The 13285-nt window shown below is 38.6% G+C and overlaps 1 protein-coding gene across 1 annotated transcript in view; it reads right to left on the reverse strand.

The window, feature by feature from the left end:
• Positions 1-13285, reverse strand: part of ankrd12 (ankyrin repeat domain 12) — a 44593-nt gene that overhangs the window by 16562 nt on the left and 14746 nt on the right. The window contains 1 exon segment of the mRNA XM_030751472.1: positions 611-725. Coding sequence (XP_030607332.1) covers positions 611-670 — 60 coding nt within the window. The 5' untranslated portion in view covers positions 671-725.

The raw sequence follows: 13285 nt of genomic DNA on the forward strand, positions 1-13285 counted from the left end.
ATTCATGCAGATGTTTGTGAAAGAGGGTAAAAAAAAAAAAAAACAGTCACTAATGAAGCAAAGCGATCCACACTTCAGCACTAAAAGAAAGACCGAAGCATAATAAAAGTCAGTTGTGTTGGCCTCTTGTAGGCTAACAGTGACTAAGGAAAACTTAAATTATGGCCACTCTTTACACTGGATTTACCATTTTGCGCCACCATATGACTTGGAATTTAATTTTATTTTATCTAGTTTACTCCCGGATGGTATCTTTAAAAATGCCAAAAAGAAAATGTGAATAAACTAGAACAAACTTCTACAATATCATACAATGTCAACTGAGCAATCGATATTTGCTTGTTCTAATATCATTTTCAGTGATCACGTGATTATTATGAAAAATGCAATTTCTGCTTGAAAAGGAAACTTTCTGCCAGACTCGAAAGTATTTTGTTCTAGTTAAGAGTTTTCTGTGCACAGTTTGGGGATCCAGTTTTGTACAGCATTTCCCCAACATAATTTAAAGGAAAGCAAATTATAATTTTTGTAAAACTTGCACTAAATATTCATTATGTTTAACATAGGATAGAAAAAAGAAGCTTCTATTTGAAGTACAAGAGTCACATACCTTCTTCCCCGCCTGCTTATCCACCATGGCTCCATCTCTGTCGCTCCCAGGTTTTGCCATGGTGAGGCAACCTGACTAGCTTAGAGAGCTACAGCACAGTAGGTTCATCATGCACCTGGAGACAGAAACCACAGCAGCAGTGAGGAGGATTTCAACCCTGCCACATCACTGCCTGAATGAATGCCTGACCTAGTAATTCTTGCTGCAAACAGAGCACGCCTGCACCAGACAGTGGCAAGAACGAGAGATGATTTTAACATGCACGTACAATTAAATGACATTTCTTCAGAAGCTGTTTAGAGGCTTTCAGCAAATGTTTGTGTCATAGAGGAAATGAGCTAAGTAAAGAAACGTAACTTAACCCCACAGAGCAGTGGAGCGGCAGGGTATAAAATCGTGCCCCAACCAAGAGCAACTCAGCTGTGTTTCAGGATGTAGGTTGAGTGGATCGGTAATCAGGGATTTTTAATGAAATTTCCACTGCACCTCTTGAGACTGACCTTAAAGCACAGGCAGGAAAAACTACATGAGACAGCATGAATCACAGCGTTAGGGACTCTTAGGTTTCTGAGAGGAAAACGTCCCCCTCTGCATGTTGTCACTGCGGCATACTCATCAGTGTAACCGAGCTCGTTTCTGATGTGGTTTGTGACAGTGTAGTAACAAGCTGCAGAGTCACTGGGGTGCAGTGTGGGTGCCAGAGCTTTAGAGAAAGTACAACACTGAATCTGAACCTGCAACTGAAGCCAAGATGGCATATGTCAGTTATATTGCCACATGAAGATTGTAGCTTTCAGTCATGAGGCCCCCTGTTATCTAGTACTTTGAATGAACTTTCCCTGCTTCCTTTTTTCACACACATATGCACACACCCAGTATCATGGTGACTGAGCAGAAATAGCCTCTTGCTCTTTATGAAAGTTCCACTTTTACTCTAAATTAAGAAACCTGAGAACCATTGATTAGCTGTTAAGCAGCCTCCAAAATGAATGGGGCAGCCCCATTACTCATAAGCATCCAAATACAACTGAACTATAAATTTCATAGTAGAAGCTTAATTTTCCAAGAAAAGAACAAGTATGATAGTAGTTTTAGTATTGCACTTATTCATAAAACAACCACAGCTTTTATCATTGACCTTTTTTCCTATTTACCATCTCTGTGAATAGCATGGTTCTGGTGTTCCAGGTTGAATAAGTGTCTGGCACTGGCAGGCAAGTTTTTCTGGTATTTACCTAAAGGCAGGCATTTCACAGGAAAAACTAGTCCATATTTACTGGGAACTAGACAAAGATTCTTTAAAGATAACTTCCCAACCACAGACAATATACAAGATGGACATAGCCACCACTATGGCTACTATCACTAAGAAAGAGCATATTTTACAAAAAGAACTTAGTGTTTTATTCAATATGGGCTAAAACCAGTGACTTAGCCCACAAAGATATGAGAAAATTTTTACAGGTTTCCAAGCAAGGGAGTCTTTTTAGTGGCCAAGAATGCAGATTTGTGGTCCTGCTTTGGCTTTACTTTTCAAACACAGAAGTTAAATCCATAATTTTTTTATTGTGTCAAATGACAACACACAGATGTGGAAGACTTGCGAGGGACTAGCTTTACCTGGGTTTGCACTGGACTGCGTGTTTTGCACAGAAAACTTCCTAGCTGCAGTCACCTTTATGCTTTGCATGTTTCTCCTGTATTTATAATATCATGTAATCGCACAAGTGTATTACTGGTCCAAAGCCTGGAAGGTAGTAACAAGTTCTTCTATTTTTGGTGGCCGACAAACAGCTTTTAGGTGCATTACCATCATACTGTGGAGGTAGAAGCGTGTTACATACTAAAGCCTGGATTATTCTTGCTGAGTCTTTGAGTCAGCAAAGGTCCGTGTGACTTAAATTTTATCATTAGATGGTGAGCACAAGGATCATGCATACGTCTGCATGCCTGCCAATTTTTTTGTGACTGCACGGACTTGTCTGGAGACTTGACTTTACAATGCACCTATTATGCATGTGACCCACGCAGCGTACTTTAAGAGGATTTCAAAGAAGTATAACAGGAATGACTGCTCAACCGTGGTGTCTCCAGGTGTTTGTGTCTGTAACAATCAAGGCTTAAGAGGCTGCGGTAATGACCAGAAAAATATCCACTTTTAGACAAGAAATAGCCGAATAAAATGATTGTATAATTTATTTACAATTCGAGTATTTGAATAGCAAGACCATCCTCAGATTTTATGGAAGTATGCATCTTAAAAACAGAGGTTCTACCCTTCAAATGCTTTAACCCTCTGAACTTGTTCGTTTTTACTACCCTTTCAGCTTGTTCGTGGCCAAAAATGGCCACTAACAAACAGAGGGCATAATTTTTTACTTTTTTCTTGTTTTTTGATTTTTTTTTGCATAACGTTCTTAACTAACATCAGTTCTTCACGTAAATGTAAAATGTTCATTCCTTTTTTATTTATTAACCCTTCAAATGCCAGCTTGTTTGAACAATGCACTTGTTGGCAAATTACCTCAAACTGAGTACTTCATATATTCGCAGTGCTATGGGATTCTCTTGTATTATCAAAAGTACAGCCTGAGATATGTAACTGATTAATAAGAACACTGATTATTATGCATTAATATTTTTTTGCAGGGAAGGCAAATTGAAGAAACTCCCTTTCAGCTTGTTCGTGGCAAAAAATTGCCACCTCATGTTTATATTCAAAAAATGTTCTAAAATTAACATTTTTAACCAATTTTCACACTTTCACAACTTGATTTTTTAAATTAGCATCGGTCCTTGTCATTAGAACCAAAATTTGATTCAAACTCTATATTTTAACCTTTTAAATCCCAGTTATATCATGTAGTCCTAATAATTTATAAAATGAGAAAATTATAAATTTACATTTTTTTACCAAATAACACATGCAACCTGATTTATTTTTTTAACCTTCATTGCAGCTAAATGCATGTCAATTATCAGCAGTATCATTGATTTTATGAATCATTACTTTTTGTGCAGTGATGAAAAAACCTAAAAACTCCCTCTCAGCTTGTTCGTGGCCAAAAATGGCCACCTCATGTTTATATTCAAAAAATGTTCTAAAATTAACATTTTTAACCAATTTTCACACTTTCACAACTTGATTTTTTAAATTAGCATCAGTCCTTGTCATTAGAACCAAAATTTGATTCAAACTCTATATTTTAACCTTTTAAATCCCAGTTATATCATGTAGTCCTAATAATTTATAAAATGAGAAAATTATAAATTTACATTTTTTTACCAAATAACACATGCAACCTGATTTATTTTTTTAACCTTCATTGCAGCTAAATGCATGTCAATTATCAGCAGTATCATTGATTTTTATGAATCATTACTTTTTGTGCAGTGATGAAAAAAACCTAAAAACTCCCTTTCAGCTTGTTCGTGGCCAAAATGGCCACCTCCTTTTGTGCTCTAAAATGCTCTAAAATAAATATTTTTTAACTGATTTTCTCACTTTCAAAACTTGAATTTTAAAATTTGCATCAGTCCTTGTCATTAAAACTAAAATTTCATTCAAACGCAGAATTTTAACCCTTTAAATCCCAGTTATATCATATAACTGCTATAGGCTTCCTCTATTCCCCGTCGCTGACCGCTGGTTGCCTGGGGTTTGTGCACAAAAGAAGCACATTCTTCCCTCGCTTGGGCATGTAGGATACTGCCATGTTAGTTTGTGAAAAGAAAGACAGATGACAGAATCTTGTGCTGTCACAGTTGGAGGAGGTGGGGAGGTAGCTCTGGTTTGTTTCTCCTTGATTGTACCAACCAGAGCCAGTTGTCTTCTGAGGAGTTCCAAGAAAAATGAAGTAAAGATGTTTTCACATGTGACAGTGTGTCCTTGTAGCTCCTGTCAGTTGGAATGTGACCCTCATTCCATGGTTAACTTCCCAAATCAGAATTCCAATGTAGGCTCTCATCTCCACTTCATCCACATCCTTCCAAACCTCACACCTTCTCCTCCCATGCAGGTTTGTGTGGGTGCACAGAAGATGAATGATCTCTTCTGTGACAACAGGTCAAAGGCAGACTTCAAGTTGCTGATGTGGGCAATTGCATACAGGGTGGGCCCTGGGGTGAGACCAGCAGATACTGGATTGTAATGCAGGGTCTCTTCAGCAGTGGGAAACCACATAAGTTTCCAATCATGAGACATCCACTGATCCAACTGCTGTGTCTGTATTGTCCTCACACCCTAAAGAAGTAGAATCAGGCACTGGCTGGTACTCTTCATCATCAGTGCTGATGCTGTCAACCTCTGAGGAAGGTGTGCCCTCATCTTCAGGAGTTGATGTGTCTTCAAGTACAGAGGATTTCTCCCCATCTTCGCTCTTTGAGCACATTACATAGTCAAGTGCTTGAAGCAGTGAATATGACCTTCTTGCTGGAGAAAATACGATCTTGAAGCTGCTAAGTTTACTTCTGGCAGCAGTCTTTGCTGCACCTGCACAAACTCCGGGACAGATTTACAAACAGTGCCAGAGGTTGTTGTTGTTTACCCTGCAGCTGCAACTCTGCAAGATGGCCAGTGAATTTTTTTTAAACTTTTTTTAGAGGTTAGATATTTGGGTGTGGTATTTTTTTTAATGAAAAGAACAAAGCTACAAGTGCTTTGAACATGTGCATCAAAGCCAAGTTTACCTGGGAAACTCAAAGCTGAATAGCTGGTAACTTGGAGGTCATAATTTATTTCAGTCTGTCTTTCAAATACATATTTCTGCTAGAATGTCACATAAAGGAATAATTATTTTCATGCACACACACAAAAAATTATGTGACATCACTCCTATGTCAAAATTGTGTGATTTATTTGCTCCACTGGAGTGTAGTAAGCCATCATACGCCCCATTGGAAACTAAGAATATACATAAAATTGCCTGCTCAGCAAAAATTAATAAATTATCTAATCTGGTAGAAACTGTTAAAAATTACAAATTCCATGTCTTGAGTTAGAATGAAAGCAGTTGTGCCCAAAATGCATGCTTTTATGTGCATATAACAAGAGATTTAAAAATGTAGTTTTAATGGGTTTTAATGGGCCAAAAGTTGCCACGATAGAGCCAAGAGGAACAATTTGATGTACACACTACATTATTGACATATTTCAGTAGCTGAAGTGGAAAATTAAAAAATCAGAATGAAATCTAGACCCTTGTGAAATTTATTCCATATGCATTAACACAGTTAAAATGGTTAAAAAAAGAGAGTGAAGTGGCAGCAAATGGCCAGCATAGAGCTCAGAGGGTTAAAAATCTCCTCTGCCTATTAATTACAAGCAAACCAGTTATGCCTTTTCTTGATGAAAATAGATGAACAATTAACTATCTGCATGATGTCAACTTGGGCATTTCTCATCATATTGTGACATTATGGGGGGGGGGGTAATAAAAAAAAGTTCTGATTAACTGGTATGAAGTAACTGCTGTTGTGGATTTCCACTTTATTTCTTGTGGACAAAAAGAAAATGCTACTTTGTCCATCAAAATCATTCCCATTCATTTTTGCTAAAACCACGATCTGATAATGAACACTGACAAGCTCAGCCCCGTGTGTTCTTGTGCGATCCTCTCATGTACAGGGCTAAAATTGGAAGGACACGGACAACCAGTATCCTTGGAAGACTAGCATCGTTTCTACACCGTAGTAGTGAGGAGTCACTGTTTGCAGGCATACAAGTGATGATAATTTCCATTACATTCATTGTCTACAAAATGTCAATCGCAAGTCCAAAACAATATGTTTTCATGAGTTTTCTAAAAGCAATTGGTTATGCTAAAGAGTCTGCTACTGCCAAATGTTCAGCATTTTACCTTAAAAGATAGGCATATCACAACCTACTCAACACAGCAATGTTTCCAGAAACAGCCAGTGTAAATCTGAATGTGCTGTTTATATCTACTTAGACAGCCATCCTGTCATGGATCTCTGACTATCGCAGTGATTACAAAACAATAATCCTGTGGGACTAAGCTACACACTACACTACACTGGCTTAGGTGCACTACACGCAAGATTAGTGAGGGGTTTGCCAGGCTGACCTGCCTAGGATGCAAATGATATCTTTGAAATAAAAGAAAAAGCAAATTTAAGTGTTTGCTTTTTATTTAACACCTTTAGCACCAAACATGCCACTCCTATAAACAGCACACTACTTAAAATGTGCAAAGCAGTCCATCTCCAACATACCAGTGGGGCTAAAGAGACCAGATCAGATACAGACCTTCAATTAAAACATACCATCCAGATGCAAGCTGAACAACAAGCATGTACTGGCATTAGATATGACAACATTTCATGTAATTACCTTTACGAGAGGCCATTTTGTGGCATACTGAGGATGTATGTGAAAACCACAACTCAAAGTTTAATCAGCTACTCCAAGACAAAAGATGTGACTGGCGTAAACAAAGCGACAATGCTGACGTATGTTGAGGAGGAAACTGCTGTTGTCGTAACCTGTTTTGTGGTTGACATTTGTTTAATGTGTTCTACTGTAAACTTTCAGGTTCACAGGACTTATTTGAATATGGCATCATTGTAATGCATAGGAATTGAATATGATGGTTGCTTAGAGTTCAAGTGATTCACGGCTATAAAATATTATATTATTAAATAAGCTTCTCTCTCTTAGACTGTTTTATAAATCAATATCCATTCTTAAAATTTGTGACATTTTTTTTCCAATTATATTTCATCTTAATTTATCATTCAATTAGAAAAAAAAGAGTTAATGTATACTGAATACATTTCTGTCCTCGTCTTGACAAAAAAAAAAAAATGTGCATTTAATCATAATCTTACTACGCGATTCATAAAATGCTATAAAAACCAGCACTGATAAATGGTAAGCAGTGCACATTTAAGCAGTTACACAAGCCATTCACCTTTCCAGAGAGAAACCAGTCATGCTAGTTTTAGCACTAAATCACAATGAATAAGACCTTTAAGGAATCCTACATTCTGTTTCTTCTGATACCTTTTATGACCTTTGCTGATCCTGGTTGATAATGCTGTGTTGACAGGGACCGTTTTTCCAACACATAGCCCTCCTGCACAGTCGAGGCCAGTGAGAGGTCTGTCATTAGTCAGCAGATAGCCAGTATGCAGCAGCATTGTCATTCAGGCAGCTGAAAGGGAGAACTGAGCTGCCTACAGTGAGCATGTTGGTGTAAAGAGGCTGCTGTATTGGGAGGTATTAAAGCAGTGCGGACAGGCCAGGACCAAACCAGAAAACAAACGCTGACAGGACTCCAATCTGGTGCAGAGAACAGGCAAGGAGGGTGGTGACAATTACAGAGGTATTTGGGCACTCGCCAATTTGGCATTCGCATTTACTGCGTTTCATGTGCAGCTCAGGGCTGGATACGCCGCTGCACGCTCTGCCATTAACCTCGGGCTGTTTCAAGTCTAGATCAAACCTTGCCTTGATGACTACTACAGTTCACTGAGACTAAAGCGGAGATTAGTTTGGCATGATATCTTATACTGTGGAAAACAGCGTTAGCAACAATTTTCCAACCCACTTACTATCACTGAACCAGGTTTATCAAACTGCAAAAGATCATGACTGGAAAAAGGTTGAAAGCTGTAACAACAAAGTCCCTCAGGTTGGCTGGTTTTCTTGGTCCCAACAGCTGCAATGGAAAGGACAACTGTTGAGCAACAATAATATATGAGTCGATTTAAAATGTTTCCAGTATTCATTAATCTAATGGATATTGCTCTCAGCTAATATTAAAAAAAAAAAAAAAAAAAGTGTAAAATGTTAGAAAATTATAACCAAAAATTTTACCTATCAGTTTCTTCTTATAACTGAACAGTGCAATAAGTTACAGGGAATATAAAGAGACGAAAATTAAGAGAATTAAAAAACAAAAAACAAAAAAAGCAAAACAAGCAGAAGCGGCAGCAAAACTGTGGGCAATAAGTCTTTGCCATTCAGATATTATTTGCCTCTGTCCCTTTTAAACCAAAAACACCCCAAATTTTTATTAGTTATGAGGATTTTTTGTTCCTTTACATGTTTGCTAATAAACGTAATTAATATCTTTGGATATTAATTACGTTTATTAGCAAACATGTAAAGGAACGTAATTAATATCTTTGGATTTTATACATTTAAAATGTCACATTCAGATAGCAGTGGGGAGATTTTTCCTTTTATGTTGTTTTAGAGAGCAAATTATTATTTCTGAACGATTTAGCCATAATTAAAATGACAACTTTCTGTAAACCTAAAGCGCTATAATATACTGCATCCCAGGCAATAATGGAAATAACCAATATATATTATACACACACACACACACACACACACACACACACACACACACACAATAAGTACATTTAATATTTATTTGTTTTGACTAGTGTTCCTTAATGTGCGCATTTATTGTATAGCTTATGTTATTGCTTTTTTTTCTCCTCTGTATATGTTTTAAATAAACTAGCGTAGGCTCTAACATTCCTATAAAAATAAACTACAACCAAAATGAGACATTTACCATCAGAGCTGAAGATCAAATATTCCATTATTAATATAACCATTTACTTATTAGCAGCATGGTGGTGTGGTGTTAGCACTGAAGCCCCACAGCTAGAAGAACAGAAGGTCTGGGTTCAAATCCACCTTGGCCCGGGCCTTTCTGTGTGGAGTTTGCGTGTTCTCTGTGTCTGCGTAGGTTTCCTCTGGGTACTTCCGGTTTCCCCACAGTCCAAAGACATGCAGTTAGGTTAACTGGTGATTCTAATTGCCCATAGGTGTGAATGGGTTGTCTGTCTCTCCCTGCGACAGGCTGGCGACCTGTACAGTTGTTCTTGTACCCTGCCTCTTGCCCTATGACAGCTGGGATACGCTCCAGATCCTGAACAGGATAAGCGGAAGAGAATGGATGGATGGCATTTACTCTTCTCCCATTAACATGTCAACAACTTGGTGGTTTAAACCCCTTAACTGGCAGCAAAAAAATCACCTGACAAAAACTACATAACGCCTTCTGGTTATTATTGGCTCTGAACAACCCATTTCATAGCCTATTAATCAGCTGCGTCTGGTCCGTGGGCCGAATGAAGTGCATTTATATGGCAGGCTAGACCCGCCCATTTTGACTGACACCTCATTCTGCCAATAATGTTAAGAAATGGGGTTTCCCAGAGCCAATAATACTCAGAGGGCGTCACGTAGCTTTTCAGGTGATTTGGTGCAGCCAGTTACATGATTGGCCGAATGACGTGTCAATAAAAATGGGTGGGTCTAGCCTGCCATATAAAAGGGGACTACAACCGGCCCTCACCGGGCCCTTGCCAGTTAAGGGGTTAAAAAAAAAATAAAATAAAATAATATAATAATCTAAGTATACATCTGATGAAAACCCAGCTGAGTGGTGCCCGCTGCACTGCTGGTCTTGGTCTCCATTTATTTATAACCTAGTACTCCTGCATTTTAACTCCACTGGTTTCCTGACTAACACAATAACAGCCATTTCCCTGTATTGCCGAGGACGTCGCCCTGACAGCAGAGTGGCTACTAGTGCATGTCCTTGCGCAAGGGAGGCGGATTTCTGGTAAAGCAGGGGGTGTTGGGGTATATTCAATTGGGGGTGGGGGTGGAAAAGAGTGTGTGATGGAGATGTAGCCGGGAAGGATGAAGAGCACAGAGTATGGTAACCTGATCCACTGACTGCAAGATGGGACAGGGAGGGAAGAGGGGCTAAGAATAGCATTGAGCCTGACACACAGCATGCAGAGCAGAGTACGCTGCCACCAGCAGCAGCAGAAACATTACTCCGCTACAGCTTCCAGAGTACTGCCTGCTGTGAGCGCTCACACACACACACACCATGTGGAACATACATGTGATTTTTCCCTGGTCTCCCATGTGGCTGCACTTTCGACTGCATGCACACACAACCCAAAAATCTCTACTGAAAAGAAAGCTCCGAGTAAACAACTGGGTTACACAGCAGTAGAAATAAAAGTACCTAAATTACAAATCTAGAGAAGATACATTCAGCTTTCCTTACAATAGGAGGTAGGGAAGTCTGTGACATACTCAAGGAGATGCACTACGCTTGCTGCAAGGGTAAACAGCTGGTCACGTGGTGTGGTCCTACGTGCTATCAGGCTAAATGATGGGGGAGGTCTCTCTCAGCTGCACATTCACTCCCTGCCTTCATCCTCCTCCTCTGACAACGACTCCCTAATAAGTAGCAGGACAAAGGCAACCGCAAAGGCCTGATTCTGGAGGGGCAGGAGAGGTACAATACCCAGCAAAGAGCAAGACATCCCTGACATACATATCTGTATTATAAGCAGAATTATATGCCTGTAAGATACCTTACACAAAATCTATATGAAAAGGACCCTTATATTTTTCTCCTGTTCCACTCCCCATCCTCAAAAAAACAAAACAAAAAAACAGAACAAACAATATATCGGGACGAGTTTATTATTTGTATCTGTAATGGCCTGACTATATAGTTAAATTAGGAATTTGTGATTTCTGGTTAGAGTAAGCAAGCAATTTAAAAACAAAAACAAATGCTGTTAGGTTACTATTATCCATATTACAACTGATATTTCTAAATGGGCTCAAGACTTATTCCAGGAGGAATAACTTATTATTTGCAGCCACAGACTTTAAGCCTGACATCAAAATGTAATCACAACCTGTGTGGGGCATTCCACAGTATTTTGCATGTCATGGAGGAATTTGAAAATTGTAATTCCTGTATCATTTGCAGTAATAAAAGGTTAATAGTGACTATAAGGGACAACAGCCCCAACACCTATTTGAACAAGAAATTTCGGGACAGTGTATCAAAAATATTAGAATATATTCAGGTTTAAGTGGCCTGTTATAGAGGGGACCAAGAAAATCAGAAATTATGAGATACAAAAATTAATTACATACTATTAGACAAGTTAGATTTATAGTTATATTTAATTTATTATTTATATATTTTAAGGCTTTATGAACCCTTCCAACACTCCTATAAACCTTTCCCACTCTCTTACTACAACTTGAATGATGAATTATGTAGCTGTGCAGTACTGATGGCGATGAAGGCGGTGCAGTTTTTCGCCCTCGGCAGTAACTTCTATTTCCGCTAAAGGTGCAACTTATCTCTCCATTCGAGCGATTTTTTAAATTTATTTATTTTTTAATCCACGATACAGTGTAGCCACAATAAGTGAACCGCGATATAGCAAGGGATGACTGTACGTTAAAATGAAAAGGAAAAAAAAAAAAAAAAAGTCTAACGTCACAAGTGAGGTTGTGCTTTAGACAATGACACCAAGCAAGGCAAGGTAAACAGTATTTAACCCTTTAACGGTGGCGATACACCTGTTACCTGTTCTTAATTGCTGTGAACAGTTGGTTAACGAGGAGTGCGTCATCGCTGAGACGTCTGAGACATCAAACGCACTTTGAATTACTGTAATTACACTAACGTTTGTCCTATCGCAAAAATTTGAATGTTTCGGAAAGCTGAGAAACTGCATATGGTTATTACAGTAATTGTTGCCGGAAGTCTGCGAATGGTGGCACTTTTGAAGTTCACGGACCCGCTGGCATGCCTGTGGTAAATAAATGGTTATGGTGAAATATAAAGGTAAAATCAAAAGTAGTTTGTCCCCTCCCTCACATTTAATTTTGTTTACTCAAAGCCAGAAAATTTAAGTATCAAATTTATTTGTTATATCTGGTTGAAATAGCCGCTAAAGTTAATAGTTCACAAGAGGTTAAGAATTTTACTCAAAAAAATGTTTTTGTTTTTACCTCATTTTGTCATGGACATTTTGTACTTGGATATGGTGTTATTTATGTTGTTAGTATATGCAAGGTACATCTTTACCTATTACTGAATGGGAGACTTCAAGAAAAGAAATACTCGAGCCATTTTAACAGTTGTCCTCCTCTGTGACAGTGATTTTTGACTTTTGGCTAAATTTATTAGTTTATAACATAAAAAGAAATGCCATAATCACACACACACACACACAACACACACACACACACACACACACACACACACACACACACACACACACACACACACACACACACACACACACACACACACACACACAGCTAAATATCTGAAATCTCATTTTCAACTTTGTTTGTCCCAGTTACTGTGAAATGACCTGTCTCTTTCTTAAATGCAGAGTCACAAGAACACATTTTATAAGCCTCGTGTCTTTGGGCTCTTAAATCAGTGCCTTGTCATTCTCTTGTCTCAACTATGGACCAAATTCAAAGCAGCATAACATTTCCAGCACAATGCAAGTGCAGCTTTCTTCCTCCTGCCACAGAGTCATCTTAACTGAAGGCGCATTTCGACAAACAGCAAAAGAGACATTGGATGCCTCGAGGAGGCTGTTCACCTCTCACTACCCTAACCCCAGACAGACGAAACACGGCGCCGCCAACCAGAGCGTCTGGCCTTCGTTCCAGTAGTTTTTGGATTGCATAAAATAAGCCAGGCACATTACTGGGAAGAGGCAGAGAGCATTGGTTTAACCTCTCTGGCATAGGAAAAGCATATTAAGTAAAAGTTCAAACCTATACCAGTCAACTGCTGCCAAACCTAAACTGAACTCAATAAATTTTGTCAGTACGAT

This window comes from Archocentrus centrarchus, chromosome 17 (genome assembly GCF_007364275.1).
Source record: "Archocentrus centrarchus isolate MPI-CPG fArcCen1 chromosome 17, fArcCen1, whole genome shotgun sequence".
Lineage (NCBI taxonomy): Eukaryota > Metazoa > Chordata > Actinopteri > Cichliformes > Cichlidae > Archocentrus > Archocentrus centrarchus.